A 23,674-nucleotide genomic window follows, 5' to 3' on the forward strand; every position below is an offset into this window, starting at 1 on the left:
CTAATGCAACCAGTTCATATCTGTAAATATAAATTGAGGAGAATGGAATCCTCAAGTGAGAAATTATTTCTTTAGTGTTATCTTCTAGGCTCAGGCACCAGCTTTACATAATGGTTTGGATTGCTGAAGTCCTTATTTGTATTTTTGTGTGTGTGTAAGAACACTCTACCTTATTTTAAAGGAAATGTATAGCTTTGGTAGGGAAGTAGCTATATATTTAATGTCCATTCAGTGTTTTGGGAATCATCAATTGCTTGCTCTTGTTTGATGTGGAAGTCATGTTTTGTTTAAGTGCATCACAGCCAAGTTAAAGAGCAGATGTGTGGTTTGTGTCTTTATCCATATAATTTTCTGTTTAGACCAAATGACATTATAGCTGAAAATAACATACCCTGATTTTTCCTGATGCATGCAGATCCTCCAAAGTTTAATAGGATATGGCCGAATATTTCTTCCCTTGAGGTTTCTAACCCAAAACAAGGTAGGAGCATGTAAAATTCCTACTGATATAAAATCCCACATGTTTGGGGGAAAATCCTATATGCCATTTTTAGCACAAAGTAAGAGCATTATCATGAATGCTATGTCTTTGAAAGAATCATAATTCAATCTTTTTTCTAATATGAAGAGTATCCCAAAAATATTAGAGTGAAAGATGAAGGGGAAAATTAAATGACATGGAAGTTAAAAAACCCTTTACCAGATTACACTGAAGGTCAGTCAGTCCCAAGAGGAGTCTAAACTTCTGTTGCCACCACAGTGTGGAGTACAAACAAGACTTAAAAATGTGTGAGTGGCACAGGCATCCTCTCAATGTCTTCCTCTTACTTTTAAGTCAACCAACTGGTACCTCAGTTGTACTGAGGATCTGAGAAAATACATAGAGGTCGCATTGTGACACTTGACAGATCTGTTTTCTCTGACTATTGCTCCATACTGACTTGCAAAAATTTAGAGCAATCTCTCTGTCTCTTTCCCTCCCTCCATTTTCCTCTCTTCCTCCCTCCCTTTAGCCTCTCTCACACACTCTTTCTCACTCCCTGTCTCCTCTCTCCCTCTCCCTCTCCCTCCTACCTCCTCCCTCCTCCCTCTCTCTCTCTCTCTCTCTCCCCCGCCCCCCCCCCCCCCCCTTTGTCTGTCTTTCACATCACAGTAAATTTTCCTTCTTGGAACTTTTCCTTTTATCTTCTTTATCAATTAACATTCATGTGTTCCAGCATTTAGAGCAATCTGTTCTCTGTCTGTCCTTAGAGCAGTAATTATTTTCTAACTCCTAATGTCAAAGAAGTAAAAGAAAATAAAAAGAAAAAAGAAAACAACACTGATAGACAGAAATGTGATTACGCAGGAAGAGAACTTTTAAAGGCTGAGCAATAAACTTCATAAGCTTCAGTGTAATGTTAATATTAACATCTAGCCTATAGATATATATAGTCATGTATAAATAGGAATTTATTTTAACATAAGATTGTATTATTTTGCCTTCTTCCTTCTTCTTCTTCAAAAAAGGCACATCTTTGGCTTCCACCTTCCTTAGTTATATACAGGATGTTCCTTTAAAGCTCTAATGAATACAGATGGAAGAGGAAATGAGCAAAAGGAGGAACCAGGAAATAGCTGCTAAGCAAAACAAAATATATTAGCAATTTGTTGAGGAGTCAAATTGGAAGGGCTGCATTTTCAGTCCTTGATCAGAGTGATGAAATCTAGACTGTCCTAGATACATATATTACTAGCAAATAGAATTATCTTAATCATCTGCTCCAAATGAATTTTTTCAAGTTTCTGCATACATATATGAAAGAAGAAATACAGATCAAGCTCGCCCCTATTAGTATAATGCTGTGAGGATTCGGAGGAGGTTTAGTGGCTTTATTCCCTGGCAAGTTCAATGACAGCATCTTCAGTGAAATGTCACTCAGTATTTCCTGTTGAATTTCATAGTTCACAAATTATACAACACAGGCTCTAAGACAACACTTCTCCACAGTGAGTTTTGAGCTGAACAAGATTATGCATTGTTCAAAACCTGAAATAGGCCCATTTAATTATTTTGCTGTGTTGTCTGTGAGAGTCACAGGACAACACACTTTCAGAAATATTGTTACGTGATACCAGTTGCACTTTCTTAGAATGTGGATAATGAGTTCAAATAAATCTACTGAGAAGCGGCCCAGTTGAGCAAAGTGCTTAAACTTTGAAATTTTAGTGAAAGGTGCACTTGGTAGCAGAGGCCAGTTCTATGCAGCCGTAATTTATCTTGTCAGCATCTGCAAAGAACATCAGGCTGTATCCTGTTTTGGCTATTTTCACAAGCAACTCTTCATGAATAATTGGAAAATAAATGGCAGGCAAACATAGAGAGAAATCCCTGCCGTTAACAAGCTGATATCATCAAAAAGGTAATAAATGCTGAGAAGACAACTTTTAAAGGTACACATGTTCAAGGTGACTTGGAGATAGGCCCAAATGCTGCTGAATGGCTGACTATTGGGACTATGTTCTAGGATGCCTAATCAGTTCAACAAGAATAGTCTGAATGGTGTATATGTCGACTAGTTTATCATGACACAGAATGTCATGGTGAACCGAGGCAATGATAATGTCAACTGACAACACAACTACTATTTTAAAAGATTGACAGTAGGGGATCCTACTATCCGTATTGTTATGGGAACAATCCTTGCTTCACTGGATTCTTGATTTAAATGGTAATGATTTTTCCCTCTGAAAAGAAAACTTCTAAACTGTATTACTGACAATGTTGAACCATTTGCAGCCAAATACAAGCCTTACTTTGTGATTGAAATAAACTCCCAGAAACAACAGATACAAATAGTCTGTTAATTTAGGGCTACTTTTCAAGTGGGTTGGTGATAAGTTATTACAGTTTGAACGTTTCACTATTGTTTCTAATTTACTGTTCATTCTTTTAAACCTATCCAGTTGCTCCCAAATTAGCTTTGTCAACAGTTTCTTCTGTTCAAGTTGCAAACCACAAGAGAGGTAGGAATTCTTGGATTCATACAGTGATTTCATGGTGTTATGTGTTGTGAAACATTGCACTGTATGAATCTGGAATATCTGTGAAGTGTACCCATCAGCTTATCGGTGAGGCATGTTGACTGATATCAATCAATGCATCAAATAGTACTGAGAATCATCTGTAAGAAAAAAAATGCTTCACTCAGAAACTTGACTGCAATTAAAAATGCTACATTTGTTTTCTGAAAGATTAATGTGTGAATAAGAATTACAATGGTTGAGGTTCCTGTTCAGATCATGAATGTTAGAGCACCATCATGGATACTCATTTGCACTGAAAATAAGGAAACCCACTTATAGTGAGTTTCAAGGATGCTTTTCATGAGACCAGAATGGCAGGTTCCATGTATGGTGCCCATTTCACTTTATGACCAATGAAACATCTTGGAATTTATGCTTCCAAAAAACTGTTGTGAATAACTTTGAAAAACACAAGTGAAGATTTGCATTGGATTAAGTGTTGCTTATGATCCAAAAATAGTATTTATATTACTTTCTTTAAATGAAAGTGAGCAGCATCTCATCTGTGACTCATGAATGGCCCATTCCAGCTAGCATCTGTCATTCACAGAATGAAGATTTTTCAGGAAACATAAAGACTTCTGTTTTTATTTCACCATTTTTTCCTTTAAATGTCCTGTGTAACAGGTGTGTCTTGTTTTCCACCCTTGACTGTTGGGCATATGTCACATTTTGGTTTTGTTTTTTGTTTTTTCATAAAACACCTCTTACAAAGAAAGAAATACATTTATTAATAAAATCTGAACTTAGCTTGACCCATTTGGTGAAAATGACCATAATGTCTTCCTATTTCTTATTGAATTTAGTCATTTCCCAGATTTTAATCAATGCTGAATTTGTCCTTCTGTGGCATATAGAGAAAAAGTGGAAACTGGTCAGGAAATGGGAAAAGGGAAACCAAGAGTATTTAAACCATATGTCAAAGTTTTCTCAAATGTGCTTTTAACTGTAGAACATAGAAGATGCCAATTTGGGTTGAGGGGGACCCAGTTAGGTTTGAAATTTTGGGAAATAAGTCCTGTATGAGAAGAGCAGATGCAGGCTCAGAGGGTAACAGATCAATTTGGGTATGTGGTGTGTCATATAGGCAGTCACTGAAGCCACCATAGGGATGCCATATGGAAAGAAACAAAGGAGGTGAAGGAGAAAGGAAGGAAAAAGCATGTGTAAAGTTCATCTCTTTTCTGTCATGTCAAGCGTGCTGGATATACAAGAGGCCTCTGAACCTGGAATTTGACCCTGCATCTCTAGTTTCCTGAGGACACAGCACCAATGAGGTCCAGACACATTCCTGGAGGCAGGGAGAAGCTACCCAATGAGGTAGACTTACCATAGACAAATTGACATCATCGTCAAATGATATGTGTGGAAGAGCTTCAACAGCTACGTAAGGATGCAAGACAGGGTTGTGGGTGTGGAAAAGACAAAGAAAATGCTAGAGCCTCTTAATTCCCAGAATCACTCCATTTAATGCAGTGAAGGGAAAATTCTTTTTAGAGTTCCAATTCCTTCATCTTTAAGGTCTTTTTCTCAAATTATTTCTTTTTGAATGTCTAAAGTTAATTTTAATCAGCTCTGGATTTGAATTAGCTTTCCTCATTTGGCCAAAAAAGAAAAAAAACAAAACAAAACAAAACAAAAAAACACTACCTGTTCTAATTGTGCCACGTTCATTGTATTTTATGTTATATTTACAGAGATAATTTACTAATGTAATTATAGGCAACATGGGGAACAGTAAGAACGAGGAGGCAAAAGAGGAGAAATTGAATCCCCTCCTCTTAGTAACATTCTTTTTCTTTCGTTCTCTGTATCCAACCTCTTGATTTCCTGGAACTCTTATCCGCCCAGGTCTTCCCCAGCCAGTGTCAGTCAGAAGGAACCTTTTAAACTTTAGAGGAGAGTTGGTCCTTTCCTTATCTAGGAAGTCAACTTTGAACCCTTTCCCTTGTAAAACACCTCTAGCCTTCATTGCTCTGGCTAGGTACTAAGTACTTTATCACAACTGCCTTCTATATTGCAATATATCGTATATATTACACATATATAGTATTTTTTCTATCTTCCCACTAGAACAATAGTACTCAGTGGGGATGTGGTGGATTTTGCCCTCCAGGGGACATTTGGCAATGTCTGGAGACATTTTTGTTTGTCACAGTTTGTGGGATGCTACCACATCTAGTCATCTAGTCCATAGAGGGCCCAGGGATGCATCTGAAAAGCCTACAATGCACAGGACAGCCCCATAAAACAAAGTTATTTGGCCCAAAGTGGCAATAGTGCCAAGGCTGAGAAACCCCACACTAGACTCTGAAGACCTGGACCTCATTCCCTTTGTCTTCTGGTACATGATGGCTGTACATGGTACAGGGTAGTTCTCAATAAATATGTGTTGCCAATGGTTGCCATGCCACATTGTGTATACGTAAAGCTAAAGACCCCCTTTAGTTTTGCTTATACAACAGTAATAAAACTCATCTGAAACGCAATTTGAGATTAAAAACTATATAAAACCACAGCAATTTTCAGAAACCTGCTTTTTCTCTGCCTAAGCTGATCTGTTAATAGACATGTAGTCAACTCTCAGCTAAAATAGTCACTAACTCAGCTGTAGCTTGTTCTGTGGCTACTGTTTTTCTAAACTCCTTAATATATAGGATATAGCCAGATTCTCCTCAGGAATTCAAATGATGAAGGAATGAATTTAAACATAACTTTTCTCTGTATTTTCCTCTATTTCCCCAAAGGAAGGAGTCTCAGGATCATCATTCATTCATTCATCTGACAATATTTTTTCAGTGCTTAGTGTATGCCAGGCAATATTTTAAGTTCTGTAGTTATAATTGTACACAAAACAGACACAGTCTGCCCTTGAATATTTACTCTCAACTAGAGGGGGAGAAGTTATTTTTGCATATACTTTTTGAATATTATAAAGTCTATGAAAAAATATAAATAAGATTAGGAAATTGAGGGATTAGGGTATGTGGGTAGCAGCTATTATCTCAGATTAAATTTTCAGAGAATTTTCTTTGAGAAGATATTTTAAAAAGAAGTGGGGAAGCAAATAATGGAGATGTCTGGGGGTATTCCATACCAGCAAGTGCAAAGGCCCTGGGAAGTGCTTGGTGTGTTCGAAGAGCAACATGGAGGCACTGTGCCATGAATTCGGAGGACAGTGCTAGCAGTGAGCCCCCAGGGAGGACAGGGGCTAGGTCACTAGAGAATTAATGAACTCCTCTTTTATTCTGAATAAGATGTGAAGCCATTAGGATGATGAGCAGAGGGATGTCATGACCTCACTAAAGTTTTGAAAGAGTCACTCTGTCTGCTGTGTGGAGATGACATTATCACAAGGGTTGAGGCCAGAAGAACAGTTTGGGGATGATGGCAATAATCCAAGAAAGGGCTGATGATGCATCTAAGGAAAAGGTGGTAGAGATGGTGAGAGGTGTAAGCTAAGCAGTTGGAGGAATGGAGTGGTCATTTACTGAGATAGAGCATCCTGGGTGAGTAGCAAGTTTAGGAAGGCAACTAAAGAGCTCAGCTTTGAACAAGTTAAAGTTGAAATGTTTATAAAACATCCAAGTGAAAATTCTAGGAAGGCAGTGGCACACAATGGATGATGCTGAAGGGAGTCTCACTAATTAACTGGGGAGTCAGTCTACCCTGGAAATAACTATTTTGGAATGGCCCACATATAGACCATGGGGTTGGGTAAAAATCATCTAGGGCGAATGTAGGAAACAGAGAGGTCCAAGGATTAAACCTTGAGACATTTGAGGAGATGCGGACAAAAAGCGAAAGAGAGAAAAAAGCAATAATGGGTTGGGAAGGAGGAGAACCTAGAGAGTGTGGTGTCCCAGAAGCCCCCTGCTTCAGGAAGGATTACCAGGCAGTTCTGGGGACCCCATTGAGGTTTATGGTCATGAACTTCAAATGAGACTTGTTTCTAAATGGTTGGAGAAAAACTAGCCACATTTAGCTACTGGGATATGAGCATGAAGAGATGAAAAGTTGAATTTAAAAAAATTAGATTCAGGGGGTACATGTGCTTGTGTGTTTCATGGATATTACATGCATAATGGCTGGGGATTGGGCTTCTAGTATACTTATCACCTAAATATTGGACATTGTACCCAGTAGGTAATTTTTCAACCTTCAAACGTTCCCCATTTTAGAGTGCCCACGGTCTATTTTCTCCATCTTTATGTCCATGTGTACCCTTCCTTTAACCCCCACTTATACATAAGAACATGCAATATTTGATTTTCTGCTTCTCTGTTAGTTAACTTAGGATAATGGCCTACAACTCCATCCATGTTGCTGCAAATGACATGATTTAATTCTTTCTTATGTCTGCATGGTATTTCATGGTGTATATGCACTTTTTCTTTATTTAATCAACCATTGGTGGAGACTTAGGGTGGTTTCATGACTTTGCTATCATACATAGTGATGCAATAAACATATGACTGTAGTTGTCTTTTATATATAATGATTTACGTTCCTTTGGGTAGATACCCCGTAGTAGAATTGCTGGGTCAAATGGCAGTTCTCTTTTTAGTTCTTTGAGATATCTCCATACTGTTTTCCATGGAGCTTGATCTTATTTACATTCCCACCAATAGTATATGAGTATTCCTTTTTCTCTACATCCATGCCAACATCTCTCGCTTTTTGACTTTTTAATTACAGTCATTTTGACTGGTGTAAGATGGCACCTTAGTGAGATTTTGCTTTACATTTCTCTGAATATTAGTGATACTGAGAATTTTTTTCATGTGTTTGTTGGCTACTTGTACATCTTCTCTTGAGAAATGTCTGTTCGTGCCTTTTCCCAATTTTTAATGGGGTGGTTTGTTGTATTCTTGTTGAGTTATTTGAGTTCCTTGTAGATTTTAAACATTAGTCTTTAGAGGCATAATTTCTAAATACTTCTCCCATTATGTAGGTTGTCTATTTATTCTGTTGATTATTTATTTTGCTGTGCAGAAGCTCTTTAGTTTAAGTCCCTTTTTTTTTTTTATTTTTGTTTTTGTTGTATTTGCTTTTTGGGTTTTCATTATAAATTCTTTGCCTAGGCTGATGTGCAAAAGAGTTTTTCCCTGGTTTTCTTCCAGGAGTTTTATGGTTTCAGGTCTTACATGTAGGTCCTTAATCCATCTTGAGTTAATATTTGTATGGGGTGAGACAGAGGTTCAGTTTCATTCTTCTGCATATTGCTAGCCAGTTTTCTCAGCACTGTTTATTGAATAGGGTGTTTTCTCCCATTGTTTAGTTGTGTCCACTTTGGAAGGTCAGATGGTTGTGGGTATGTGGCTTTATTATTATTATTCTCTTCCATTGATCTGTATGTCTATTTTTGTACCAGTACCATGCTGTTTTAGTTACTATAGCCTTGTAGTATAATCTGAAGTCAGGCAATGTGATGCCTCTGGATTTGTTCCTTTTGCTTAGAAATGCTTTGGCCTTGGCTATTTGGGCTTTTTGGGGGCAGGGTTCCATATGAACTTCAGGACTGGTTTTTCTGATTCTGTGAAAAATGAAATTTGATAGGAGTTGCATTGAATTTTAGATTGCTTTGGGTAATGGGTGATTTTAACAATATTAATTCTTTCAACCCATGACCATGGAAAATTTTTTCATTTATTTGTGTTGTCTACAATTTATCCCATCAGTGTTTTATAGTTCTCCTTGTAGAGATCTTTCACCTCCTCCGTTAGCTGTATTCCTAGGTATTTTATTTTATTTTGGGGGCTATGTAAATGGGATTGAGTTCTTAATTCGGTTTGCAGCTTGAATGTTATTGGTGTATAGAAATGCTACTGATTTTTGTACATTTATTTTTTATCCTGAAACTTTGCTGAAGTCGGCAATCAGTCTAGGATTCTCCTACAGGAATCTTTAGGGTTTTCTACGTATATGTTCATGTCATCAGTAAAGAGAGATAATGTGATTTCCTCTTTTCCAATTTGAATGCCTTTTATTTCCTTCTCTTGCCTGATAGCTCTGGCTAGGACTTCCTGGAGAGTTGAATTTAACCAGCATCAACTTTTAACCAGGATCAAGATTTCCTTATAATTGGAGGGTGGAAGGCCAAGGGATTATATAAAAGGAAGTGATTATAAGGATTGGACTATGGATACTATATAAGAAGAAATGGGAGGTCATGGGAGGTCAGTGATTTGAAGAATCAAAAAATTATTAAGCTATTAATATCATCCCTTCAGAAACTTAGTAGGATAATGTAGCTCAAGCTATATCTTAATAGGTTCTGTGCCTGTGTGGAAAGACCAGGTATTAAAAAGTAGGAAATGAACAGAACACCAAAAAATAATATAGCAGTTTGAGTCATATTTGAAATACTTTGCATTTATATAATACTCTCATGTTTTTCAAATCACTTTCAAAGATCTGTTTCTTATTTTATATTCTCAAATATATTATGGCCAGACATAACAGCTTTATCAAAGTCTCAGGAGAGTACTAGAAGTCTCAAAAGAATCAAGTTATTATTAGCCATTTTCTACATTATGAAACATTTTAATGCTTATAAAACATTTAAAGTATCCAGTTATCACTTGAAATAAAGTTATACTATTGTATGTTTAGCTAAATATGGTTTCTTATACAATTATTTATCTTTTCCTTTCAAAATTAATAAATTAGTTTTTCAACAAAACCCATAAATAGTTAATGTCACCACAGAAATGTGTACTATTCATTAAATTCAGATAATAGTAGTGATAGTATCACATTTAACATTTCTACGGAGATTCATGGAATGGGTCTTAAACTGTCAAACTTGGGTATCTTACAGATTTGGTTTTTTCCTCAGATAAAGCTTTGTCAGGTAGATTAAATCATGTAGTTCTGGCCATTGGGCAGACTCTACAGAATCCTTTAGGTACCCACAAAGGAACCATACTATGAAAAGTCACTAGCCTTATTCTCTACATTTCCCCAGCTTCATACCTTTGCCCACTCTTCACTCTATTCCTTTCACCTAAAATGCTCATTCCCTCCTATTCCGTTTTGTTTTAATAAACTCTACCTGCCCTAAGCAAGATTCAGAGTGCATGTCCTGTAGGACATTTTTTCTAATTCCCCTCATGTTAAATGAAGTTCTCCTACTTAGATTGCTTTGTGTCACTATTTTTTCTCTGCACATACTATTTTGTTCTGGTTATCTGAGCATATGTTGTCTTACTTACTAAATAAGCTTCCAGGCAACAAGCTTCTATGTAGCTGTAGAAAGCTCCTAGATGAATTTTTGCACATAAAAGATACTTTTGAACAAAGCTCTGTTAATTCAATTAGATGTACCAAGAACCAACCTGGGTTAGGGAACCTGAAGAAGGACAGCAAGTAAGAGACCTCTTCCGGAGGAGGGGACCCAGGGGCAGGGCTGTTATTGCCCCTCCTCAGGAACTCCAGGCAGTTCTCAAAAAGTCCTTGGGAAGCAATTAGGTTTGAGAAATGAGTTTCCTTCCTTCAATCACTGCTCTCAAAAGGCTCTAGTCCCGAAGGTTTGTCTTTATTTCAAACTCTCAAACAGAGAAGGCTCTAGAAGCCTTTCTGACTTCCTCAGGAGTCAGTAATGCCAGTATAAATAAGGTGTAACTCAGAGCGGTACAGAGGATTGGTGGGAAATGCTTGTTGTTTTACAAGAGATTTTAATTTAGTAACCTGTAACTCTATGATCATTGGTGGTAGTATTATTGTCAACCTGGCATGCCTTTACTACTAAATTTATTTGGGTATTTTCTTACACTGTCTCCTAAATTGGAGTCTCAAGGCCACCTTCTCCCAGTACTCTCCCTCTCCTCATACTCGCCTCCCCTCTGACTTCTTCCCGTCCTCACACTCACCCTTTTCCCTGTGCACGTACACATGGTGATACAGCTCACCTCAAATAAAGGAAGTGGCTTGGCTTCAGGATCCCCCCTTTCTTCTTTCCTCTCTTTTAGCAACTGGGGTCCCAAAGTTACTGACACTGTTTCTGGTTATCTTCTATGCTTCACCATTTCCAGTATCCTCTGCTTCTATCCAAATTTGATTTCATTCCATCAGGACCTTGTTCTCAGCTTCCTGTTGTAGTAACTAGCTCTCTAACCAATGAATACGAAGTTTTCTGATGAGTGGTAGCATATTAATTTTTTAAAAGTTTAAAAGTTAGCCACCTCTTATTATTATTTACTTGACAACACTTACTCATTTTTACTCTGCTCATCAAAATATAATATTTGAAAAATTTTATGTAGGCCAAAATAGTAACTCAACACCTAGCCAATTTCCTGACACATAGGTAGACTAACTCAATCAAAATATTTATTGAATGAATGAATGAAAGAATGAATGTGTGTTCAAATAGTGACTGTGCTTAGCTTCCTAGTGGGATAAAATAAAAGCAAGATATTGATGCAAGAAATATTTTTAAACAAACGAAATTTGTAGTATCCTGGTTGACCTTCCTTATAAATGTCCAGCTAGGCCTACTCCCATATTCCAAGAAGGCAAAACAGATACCCCACCTAGTTACCACTCGCACTTTTGTGATAATTATTTCTACCAACAGAGACTTTGTCATTACCATTTATTTTAAAAAGGTTGAATTGGATTTACAACTTCTTGCTCTAGATGAGATGCAAGAAAGAAGAAATCTGGTCACCCTCCACCCTTCCCCAACTACTCTCATGATCTTCTTCATCTCCCTGTCTAGTCATTACCACCATCACTCCTAAGCCTCAGAGACACCTCTAACATATTAGAGAAACCAAGGAAAAGAAATGTGGGGTTACAGTAGCTGCCTAAGTCTTCTTTTATAGCAAACTATTCTTGAAACTTAAGAGAAAAGGAGGAAATCTGAAGAGCACTTTTTCACACAAATTATCTCCCGACTTTTTGTGTCTTCTCTCACACATACACATACAGATTTGGTGTGAAGAAAGGCTTAAGAAAGCCATCTTCTCTTAGCATTGGGGAAAAACAAAATAAAGAATTGTTTAGTTGTCTAGAACTCTATTAAATTTGCCATGATGTATATGAAACCCCGATTGATTTGCTGTCTTGGCATGATGTCAGAGAGCTACAGGAGCCATGGTGATGGTACTCAGACCCTCAATGCTCACAGAACCCCCTCCCACTTTTTTTAAGGCTGAAAAGATGAAGAGAAAATAAGGGAAATGGTGCAAAGACAGTAACATTCTCCATCTGCAAAAATAAAAAGAAAAAATAGACTTTTGCATCACTGGAAACTGAGGCTTCCCAAATTTTAAAAGGCGTACACCTGCAAATGCTTCTGTTCATCTTGTCTGCCAAGAATTAACAATCTTCAGTCTTGTTCTGAATGTCCGACCTTTCTATCCCGCTTGAAACAGATGCTATTTCCATGCCAGTCACAACCACCTGTTGCCACCATGTGTCGTGTTGAATCACATATATGTAATGCCATTCCACCATCTTTTCTCCATCCCTCATTTTACCCAAGCATGTAGTATGCTATTATTCTGCTACTGTATACACTTTGTATACATTTCTGTTCTTCCTTGCAAGATTGTGAATGCTTCGGCCACTCCAATCGATGCAGTTATATCGATCTGCTAAATACAGTCATTTGCGTGAGCTGTAAACACAACACTAGAGGGCAGCACTGTGAGTTATGCAGGCTGGGCTACTTCAGAAATGCTTCTGCACAACTGGACGATGAGAATGTGTGCATAGGTCAGTTCCATTACAATTTCAGCTATTGTTCTGTGCCTTTTGAGCTACGGGGAGATATTTAGGGTGGAGAGGCTGGTGATATGCACCGTGGTTGAACCAGAATGAACCTTCTCAATGGAGTCAATATCCTTGTGGTGGACTTAAAATTTACTTGTATTGGTTGAAATCATAGTTGGGGGATATACTTTGAATCCTTATGTTGTTGCTTTAAATATGATGATCTCAGAAATCATGTTAAAGAAATTAAGAATTTTCTTTCTTTCTTCCTGTTTTTTGTTTTTGTATGAAATTTTAAAACCTGATGATTCTGAACTGATCTTATAGCCTTAAATTATACATTCAACTTTCAAAATAGAAACTCATTATACAGGATTTAATTATAGATATGAAAAAGTGGGGTATATAATTGGCGATCAGTGAGTATTGATAGATTGAAAATGTTGCTATTTGAAATTGAAAATAACTAGCAACTGGAAATGTAAAAGTTTGTCTGACTTCTTCATCCATAGCAATGAAATTCCATTTATTGAATTTTCCTACAGCTCCCAAAAAGGAGGAGTAGTTTCTCAAAAGTATTCTAGGCAATTAATTATCTTAGCCCTGGAAAACTGCGTCCGCAGAGGTGCCTGAGCACTTTACCTTTCCTCCCCACCAGTGACTACTGCTCATGGCATCTAGGGAGGACCAGGCGCCTTTCCCACCCAGAAAATCTACCTTTTACGTAGTGAAACCTGTCTTTAAGAATGTGGGGATGCCAATGGAAAAATAAGAAACAATAAATGGAATTTCACTTCATAATTCACGCTTAAGCAGTGCATATATTTGAAATGCTGAAAAATATATGTGTAGCCATTATCACACCAGTAGGTAGCTATATAGGCACCCAATTTTAAAGGTAGACTTTTTCACATTGAGGTATGTTCAATAGGATACGCAAGCTGAAAAATAACAAGCAATCTTTTTATCAAGAAAAGAAATCCAATTCGTATTTCTGTGACCATTGTCCTCTGATTGGATCGTCAAGATCCGAGTGTCACAAAAAATAGCTGTAGAGTTGTTTTTAATCAAATTGGGCCAAATATATATAATACTGTTGGTGTCTACAGTACTTTCTATATTTCAAAGCATCTCCTTATTTATTTTTTGTCAATTAGGAGATAAAGTACTGGACTTAGAGGCCAGAAAGCTAGGCTCAAATTTCAGTTTGCTATCTCATAGTTGTGTGCCATAGGTAAGTCATTTGAGCCTTCTAGTCGGGTGAGGATCAAATGGGATGCACAGGAAACGCTTAGTCAACTGTGAACCTGCTTGCAGATGTCTTGTTTTGTTTTTACTTAATCCTCATTAACAAAACAGTGGGGTAAGTATTACACTAATTATTTCCCCTATCTTGTCATGGAGAAGAGTAAGGCAGATTGACCCAAATCTTACAGCAAAGGGTTTCTGACTTCAAAGCTTAAACACTTTCTCTCAACCACTGACACAATTAGCAAAGCTAAGCTTGTCAAACTTTTACTTATGGTATGCGTCTTGAATAACAGCAGCAATTCCACTCTGAGTTTATGAACAGAAGTTCAATTGTCTTCATAACACTTGGGTTACAAAGACTTGAGGATATTAATAAAAATCAAAAGACATGTAGATGTCTAAATTTTGAATGCAGAGTACATTTTACTGAATGTCATTTGTAAAAATATATAAATGTCATGCTATAAATAGGTAAACAACAAAAAAGCTAAAATAAATAGGAACACAGGATAAAAAACCTAACCATTTTTACAAAATACATAAGATTAAAATGTTTTATAATATTTAATATTATTTTAAATCAATCTAATAAAGGCCTTAAAAGAAAAGATTTTATTCCATAAAATTTCTCTTATCAGGTAACTTAATATCACAGTATATTTTATTTAGAGTATTTTATTATTAGGAAGTTTGGCCTTTTTTCCAGTTCTGAGGTACACTGTGAACTCCAAATCTGCTTCTCTCTATCCTGTTTTAAGAGGTATATAGTTCAGTTGTGAATCCTTATTTGATTATCTACAGACTAGAAAACAATCCATTCAGCGTCTGCCTTTTAAATCACATAAACTAAGAAGAAGAAATATGAAAAACAATATCAATTTTGTATTTATTTTTACTTTTAAAAATCAAGAATAGTTTTATTCTCCATTTCTAGAAAGCTTATTAATTAAAATTATAAACTTTTGGAAAATTCCATTTTATTGAGTTAAACCTGTTTCTATTTAGGATTTTATACTTGAAACCAAACGAAGTACTTGGTGAACACAAAGGGGTGCATTCTTAGGTACTATTAAAGTTAGCTACATTAGGCCAGACGCAATGGCTCCTGCCTGTAATTCCAGCACTTTAGAAGGCCCGGGCAGGTGGATCACTTAAGTTCAGGAGTTTGAGACCAACCTGGCAAACATGGTGAAACCACATCTCTACTGAAAGAAATAAAAAATTAGCTGAGTGTGGTGGCCTGTGCCTGCAATCCAAGCTACTCAGAAGGCTGAGGCAGGAGAATCACTTGAATTCGAGGGTGGAGAGCTGAGAATAGCGCCACTGCACTCCAGCCTGGGCTACAGAGTGAGACTCCATCTCAAGAAATAAAATAAAATAAAATAAAATAAGGTAATATTAGCTACATTATTCCCTCACCCATCCTAATTTCCTAAATTATTGCCCTTTTCTAAAGGAGAAAATTGTGTTTAAAGAATGAATTGAAAAATCTGGCTAGCTGATAGGTACTAAGGTCTATCTTTTATCTGTAGTGCTTATATACAGACAATGAATTAATAACAATTTCCTTAAAAAGCTGTAGATTTCACTCACGCTGCCTGAGGCTCTGAGGGCAGTGATACTGGGGCTGCCTGTGCACAATGCTGGAGTTTGCCCTCTCAGGGCCGTTGGAAGCCTGTGGCTCCATTGCTAAGGTTTGCCCTATGAGACTATTTCCACAGTTAAGATTCCTAAAGGGCTTGAGGCAGGACTGAGTATTAAATTTGAAAGGATACATCAGAAGTAATTGAGAGTTAATTTTAATACCATTTTGTATAGCAAGCACTAATGAAAATGAAGGGATATTTACCCCATTCACTTTCACAGAATAAGGCACTAATCCTGGAAAGTTTGAACTTCATCTAAGTCTTACCTACATTAAAAATAAAAAAAGAGAACCCTTTGCCAATTCTTTAACAACGGACAATAAAATTCACCACCCTTACTGTGAAGGAACAATTCATATCTTTGACAAAATGTAGGCTCTGTGTGATGAAATAGATGTTGTAAAATACTTGCATCATTTTATATTATGGTAAATATAAAATGCAACAGGCTATTCCATGTTGCCACCGTGATTGCTGCTTCATAATTACTGGTGAATTTGCCCATTTCTTGTACAAATTCCAAACACAGACATGTCTCCAAAGATACATATAATTACCCTGTGATGACGCAGCAATTACATGAACATGACATCCTTGCATGCTTCTGTTTCATGTAAACTTGAGCATTAAGCAGGAAGCTAGAGGATATATGGTTTGTGACCTTGAGTAATCACTGTTAATATTCCTGCTAACAAACTTTGCATCACAATGAAACAGAGTTCAGCTGCTGCTGCTAAGCATTTCTTAAAATTATGATGTATTATTTTTAATTCCCCTTTGAAACCCATGATCCGGTAATCAGAGGTACCTTTAATAGAATAAGTTGAATATAAGACACTTTTAATACCTATAAATCAATTCTAGTATAACTTTTAAATCAAGCCCCGCCCCCCCCAGGTATTTGATGTTGCTTTGTAATCTAACAGTCCTGATGTTCTTCCTAATTTCATAGAATAAAATATGATCCTCCAAAGCTCTTTGCGTTATTCCAGCATCCACCATTGACCATCATTCCATAAATGATACTTGTTAAAAACTGAATTATTTGTTATGTAAGGTGAAGAGAAGGTCACACCCCTTCTTGTCCTTTATTTTCATGACTGCAAAACATTATACTTACCCACATTTTCCTATGACAATGACTGGGAATATATTATGGTTTAAATGTTCTACTGTTTTGTTTAATTTTGTTTACATGTTTTGCCTCTAAAACCTTATATTAATGAATGGTCATGGGCTTATTGGAGGAGTATGTGAATTAACGTTGGCCAGATGTAACTCTGCTTACTGGCTTACAAAATGTTGGTGACTCATTGTCAACTTACACACTTTAAACGGTGAAAAAAATTACAGTTTCGATATTGGTACAAATTTATGATGTACCTGTGTACAGACAAACATTAAAAGCTTTCACAAAATTAGTATTTTAAAATATTTTTAATCAGCTTCCATATACACATGCATATTAAAATAGAAAATGTTAATTTAAAACAAAACTCTAGTTGTTAAGTACAAACTAAGCCAGGCAAGGAGAGAGCATTTTAGAGTTTATTAAGTTTTATTTTTCCCTACGTATATAACTATTCATCATATAAATGTTTGTTTTATAAGAATACTGAACTCGAAACCTGACTTAATTAGCATAAAATAAATCATAATTCTAAGATACTCCACATTTATTTGAAGAATATATAATTAGTGTCCATGACACAAACTTAGAGTCAAACCCCTGGATCCATCCATAAGGCTAAACCCTGAATCCCCATAGCAAATCTAATATGCTAAACTTGATTATATTAAACTAAATTTTCAAGACTTCTCTCAGTTAGTTGGATGGTATAGTTTTGTTTGGTTTGTAGTGAGGGAACTGCTTAATGTACCCATTTTTAAATAATGGAAACTGAGAGGCACAATAACTTCCCCAAAATTATTGGAAGAGTAATGAGGAAAGGAACTTTAGCTCACAGTACCCAAAAGCTGCAAGCTACCTGCACTATCTTTCCAGCTAATAGAAGCCTAAAGGATATCCATTTCTGGTTCAAGCTTTAAGCAAGATAGAACTTCAGAAGTAAAAATATCCTATATAAACACTCTATTCACCTTTTATTTTGCAAAGCTATATTGTCCTGCCAGCAGACATTATAATGAAAAATATACATCTTAAATTATAACTATGTTGAAATTGATTTGTTATTACAAAGTTTATTTTTCTTTCATGATTGTTAATCTGGGCTGCATAAAAGCTGCACTGATATGCCTAGCAAATACAACATCTAAAGGCTCATCACAAAATAGTATATACGTGAATAAGTTAAGGTGCTGTCCCAAATCATAAAGTAAAACTACCTTTGAATGAGCAAAATGCATTCATATTGTACTTTTAAAATGTTCAGCAGTTCTCAAGTACTGAGTGCAATGGCTAAGCCCATTTGAATAATTTAAAACACATTTTACACTGATGGCATATTGATTTATCCTTGATATACAAACTTCTCATGGTATTTATTAAACCATCTAAAAATATCCTAACAAATGGAATCTCCATTACGATCTGTTACCAGTGAAAAGCATGTCTTATTTCCTTGGAAGTTTTCAGTTGATTTCCTCTCATATCATATCATAAAAATGATATCATGGAAGGCTAAGCAAATAAACAAATGATCGTGAAATAGCCATATTTGCCAAAGCATTTCAATAATGGACATCTTTCTTTAAGTAAGTGATGCATTTAAGTACATGACGCTCCTGTGTTGATAACCTATCAGCCATGCAGACTTGTCTCCAGCCTGTGTGTTGTCTTGTTTCTACAGAGTGTTATTGTAACCCTTTGGGCTCAATCCATGATCGTTGTAATGGCTCAGGATTTTGTGAGTGTAAGACTGGAACGACAGGGCCTAAGTGTGATGAGTGTCTGCCGGGAAATTCCTGGCACTACGGCTGTCAACGTAAGTAACTCTGGGAGCTGCCCTCTGCCTGCTGCAGCATGGCTGATTCTGCTTGGCTAGGCCGGTGTGTGCAGCTTCTCAGAGCAGGAAAAGATCCAAACCGCTGACAAGTTTTAAAAGCTACTTAATGCTGCGGCCAATGTATGGGAGAGCAATCCATCAGCTGTCCAGCTGGCTTTTTTGAAGCCCATCTTCATCCCCTCAGTTAGCTGGAGCAACTTATATTGAAATATTGTATGGAGATCCATATACCTGGCCAGACCATAAATTAAGTGGCACAATAGGGACCCAGCTTGGAAATCCTCACCGCAGAATGAAGGGTGATGTGCATGTGGTTAATATATTTCTTGAAGTGAAAGTTACCCTGGAGCTCCAGAGTTCATAAATTAAATGATATCTACATAACTTATTACTACCCTTGCTATCATACCCATCACTGAATCTTAACCGAAAACCTAAAGGTAATAAATCTAAGGAATGTTTAAACATGGGGTAAAATAAATGACAAAAAACAATATTGATTTTAAACCTCTGAGGTTAGGCACTATACGGGGAGCTGTGGACAAATGTCATTTGGTTCAGCCCCATTTCTCTTGAGATTACCAGGTCTTCAAAGCTTGTCAAGGCAGGTGGCATGTCAGTGTGTACAAGGAACATGAATTTTAAAATCAAGGCAGAAGGTTCCTTCTGTCGTTTATAACCTTTTCTGCTTTTGAATTCTGAACTAACTTTCCATGTCATCTATACATAGGTAGTTTGCTAATATTAAAGAACCACAAGACATATCCTGTGTAACACTGTGATTCAATAGAAAATCAAGCTAGCCACATATGTAATTTGAGATGCTTTTGTTTTCCACATTAAAAAAGTAAAAAGAAATAAGAGAAATTAATTTTAATAACTATTATATTTAGCTCAAATTATATGATACTATTTTTCAACATATAACTACTATCAAAATTATTAAGGCTATATTTTTCATGTTTTTTATTGTCTTTGAAGTCAGATGTGCATTTTATACTTGCAGAAAATGTCAGTGAGGGCTGGCCATACTGTAAGGCTTAATAGCCACATGTGTCTACCATATTGGACAGCACAGCCCCAGTTATTTTTGCTTACTTTTCACTTGAAACAAATGTCAGCATGCAGGAATCATCTAAAGCCAATTTCTATAGAAAACTATATATTTTTTATATAATGCAGTAGTAATAGCAACTTTTATACTCTATAAAATAAATTCTGTATGATGAATTCTATAATAACTATGTAGCTCCATTTTCTATAGAATATTATAGAATGTTCTCTCTGTTACTTATGGAATACATAGTTATCTGGCAGCCATACTTCTAAGTAACGTAAATCTAAAATGAAATGCCATGGGCAGCAATGAGTTCTGGCAATAAGGTGAAATTTTGGCATTGAGCAGGCCAAGGTTAGAATGGGATCCAGGAACTGGGGACTAAGGTCTCCATCCTTGCTGGAGAGGAACACTGAAAGATAGTCAAATAGTCAGAAGTCAGGCTGCACACCTGCACATAAGGCCTAGATAAAGCCATGGTTTAAAAGTTTTGCGTGCTGTTGTTTTCCAGAAAGTGCTAGTCCTTAGTGCCTGGGAGAGTTGGTGGATCCCAGCAACCCTGTCAAGTGTCAGGGCTCAGAGGGAAGCTATCAATCATGGCACAGCTAGACCTCAAGGCCTAGAGCAGGCCAATAGTCAGGAGAGGAGAAGGGCAATAGGCAAAGGAAAAATCAAAACCAGCACCAAGACTCAAGGCATAAAGAATAAGGAGACTTTGTAATTAAGACACACTTCTCAAAGAGATCTCAAATAAAGCTCCTGAGGAAGCAGGACCTAAAGAATGGGTTGCTGGAGTGTACTCAGCATAAGACTTGGGAGAGGAAAATAAATAAATCCTGCTTTGGGAAAATGCATCTCAAAATGGACCTAACCCAATTTTTCTGTATTAATTATCGGAGTAATGTAAAAGATATGATATTGTCACCAACGTTTCCCTTCTGGAATCAAAAGACTGAATTTAAGCCTTACTCTACCACACACAAATCATAAAACCCTCTGTGCCTCAGTTCCAGAACCTCACATATTTGTTACATAGATCACTGAGATGATGAGAGAAAATGCATTTATTCTTTTGAGTATGTGTTGAGTACCTACCATGACTCAGGCACTGGGCTAATGGTAGGGCACAGAAGGATGAAAAGAGGGAGGACATGTGGACATGGAATTCACCTCCAAGTGAGAGGCCTAACAATTATGATAGAAGGTAATCAGAGCTCAATAAGAGGAATGTACATGTTATTTATTGGTGAAGTCCAACATGGGGAGTAAGGCTTCCATGAGAAGTGACACGTAGTTAAGCACTAAAGGATCAGTGGAGCTTTCCAGGATAGGAATCTTGCTTGGGTAAAGGTGATTGAGATAACACACTGTGTTCCAGAACGTGTGTGTGTGTGCGTGTGTGTGTGAGCATACACATATGTTGGGAGTAAGGGGAGATGTTAAACAGCATCCAGAGACTAGATTATGTGGTTTCATGAATCCCAAACTAAGTCATTTTATGTTTTCGGGGAAGAAAATGGGAATCCTCATATGAAGAAGATATGGGTTCCATCATATGGTTTTAAGCAGAGAAATGAAAGGAACAGATTTGTTTTTAAAAAGATTATTCTAGCTACTAAGTAAAGAAAGGAATGGAATGGGTTGAAATTAGATTTGATATATAAATTTAACATCATCCAAATGCACCTTTGAGAACATAGGAGATTTTTCTCACTCTGAAATCTTTCTTCCTTCTCTTAGACCCGCCCACATAGGGCTGGTATTCTATGTTAAAATATAGAAATTCTTCTGTCAGTTAGTAAATGGCTACTTCACCAAGATTCTGAAGTGCCTTCCCCTGGGATCTCTTGGGCTGTCACCAAAGATCAGCAATAACGGGGTAACGCGTGTCACAGTAGCATGCCACTAGCACCTGCTCCAGGATTATAGTTGATGTACATTCTGATTAGTTGGTGCTGGAAGGTTGATATGTACTTTTTGTTTTCATTTGGTTCCTGTCCTCACACACATGAATGCACTCAAAAATGCCCCTCGAGTGCATCCCTGTCTCCCTTTCCTCTCTCCCACTGCTCACCCCGACTTCCACTTGCCCTGAGTTGAACCCATCCTTGGATTTGGCCACAGTATTAGTAGAAGAGCTATTAACCTGGCAACACGAAATCAACGCCAAGCAGAAAACCAGTGGGAGAGTAGGGCTGACAGTGGTATTGCAGTGATGAGCTGAAAGTAAGCAGACATTTAGGTAGGCACTGCCAGGGAGGCAGTAGGAGATATCAAGAAGAGTCCAAGGGATCCAGGCCCAAGGTTCCAGTCCTCCCAGAGGATTATCAAAAGGAGCCATGTGGAATTGTGATCCAAAAGGACTTGGGTTTGGGAACAGAAGATTTAAAAAAGGGATTCAGCAACTGACACTGTTGCCTATATTCTGTGAATAGAAAAAGTGACTATGCTTGAGTAGACTCTGGATTCATACAGACCAGGGTCTGAATTCCATCTCCACTTCTTATGACCTGCAAGACTAAGAGGAAATTACTTCGACCGTCTAAGCCTGGTGTTTCATCTAAAATGGGGTAATAATATGACCTAACACATATAGTAATTGTGAAGGTTCAAATACAATAATGAATGTGAACCTCATAGTACATAGTAAGCACTCAATTATTATTACTACTTCCAAGCACATGTGGATATGCCACAGAACTAGGCAAGAATTCATGTTCAAAAGCTTTCATGCAATGTTATTGCAGAACTTGCAGCAAATTCGGCCACTATTGAAGAATCAAACTGTTGACCTGGGGGCTTCTAAAAAGCCTCCTGGTTAGAGACAAGACTGATTCAAGAGAGTGAAGCAAAGCTGACCCCAAAGCAATTATGGGGTTTGAGCTAGGAACATTTTAAAAACTCCAGGCTCACCAGCAAACTTTCTGCTTGAAAGGCCACCAATTATGTACTGTGTAAATGTAGGCAAGTCGCTCTGAATTAAAAGGTGAAACACTTATAAACCACTAGAATGAATGGTCTTTAGACAGCACAGAACGAATAACCTAGAAAAGAAAACAGAAATAATAAGATTTTAAGGAGGCCTGGCAGAATCAAAATTAGTGTTGAGGTTGCCCAATAGAAAAATGAAACATTGGAAAGAAAGAAAAAAAGTTTTAAATGACCCTTTTGAAATCAGAGAAGAGGCAATAGCTAGGTTCCAGAGAATAAAATTGAACCTTCTACATAGGAAGCAGCATTCCATGCTTTATATAAAATATGATGGGTTAACATGTATTGGGAAGTAACTAAATAGTTGTTATCAGCACCAAAGAAACTGGACGTAAAGGAGATTTGTGACTTTTCAGTTTGGGAGAGTGGAAATAGCCACTTGTAGAACTAATGTGACTGGTGAGAAGATATGTTGTCTTCCTGGAGGATGTATGTAAGACACATGGGAATATCCTGCAGGGTTTATTAAAGCCACCAATTGTTAACTTGAGTGAATACTAATGGTACTTTCAGAAGAATTCATAGTCTGCTTATTTAAGTGAAAGTCAAAAGATTTGGTGATATCAGTTAATGTTATGATTTTGGAAGATACCAGAGCTATAGGAAATAAAAACCAAAGTACCATAGCAAGGTGAAGACAGATCACATCCTTCTCTCACCACAAGTGGGAAAGGCTTTCCATTTTTAAGGAACCATGTGAGTAGATTGGGTCCACACGTGTAATCTCGGATAATCTCTCCTTTTCAAGATCTTTAATGTAATCACATCTATAAAGTCTCTTTTGCCAAGTGAGGTAAGAGGTTCTGGGGATTAGGATGTAGACATCTTTCAGAACACATTGTATTGTGCTTATCATAATAATAATCAAGAATGTCAACATTTCATGCCAGAGATAAATATGCAGGTGTTATGAAGACGGAATGCAACTCATGCTGGGGATAAAGATATGCAATGGTAAAACATATTCAAAAGAA

At 37.0% G+C, this 23,674-nt stretch overlaps 1 protein-coding gene across 5 annotated transcripts in view; it reads left to right on the top strand.

The window, feature by feature from the left end:
• NTNG1 (netrin G1) overlaps nucleotides 1-23,674 on the top strand; it is a 356,671-nt gene that overhangs the window by 290,922 nt on the left and 42,075 nt on the right. Inside the window, exons 6-9 of one of the 5 annotated variants that reach the window (XM_050778859.1) lie at nucleotides 416-481; nucleotides 2,947-3,006; nucleotides 12,625-12,792; nucleotides 18,497-18,631. The exons of 2 other annotated variants lie outside the window; for them this stretch is intronic. In XM_050778859.1, the coding sequence (XP_050634816.1) occupies nucleotides 416-481; nucleotides 2,947-3,006; nucleotides 12,625-12,792; nucleotides 18,497-18,631 (429 nt within the window). The remainder of the gene's footprint in view (nucleotides 1-415; nucleotides 482-2,946; nucleotides 3,007-12,624; nucleotides 12,793-18,496; nucleotides 18,632-23,674) is intronic. 2 more of the 5 variants (XM_050778825.1, XM_050778835.1) reach the window with 2 other exon arrangements.

This window comes from Macaca thibetana, chromosome 1, assembly GCF_024542745.1.
Source record: "Macaca thibetana thibetana isolate TM-01 chromosome 1, ASM2454274v1, whole genome shotgun sequence".
NCBI classification, from domain to species: domain Eukaryota; kingdom Metazoa; phylum Chordata; class Mammalia; order Primates; family Cercopithecidae; genus Macaca; species Macaca thibetana.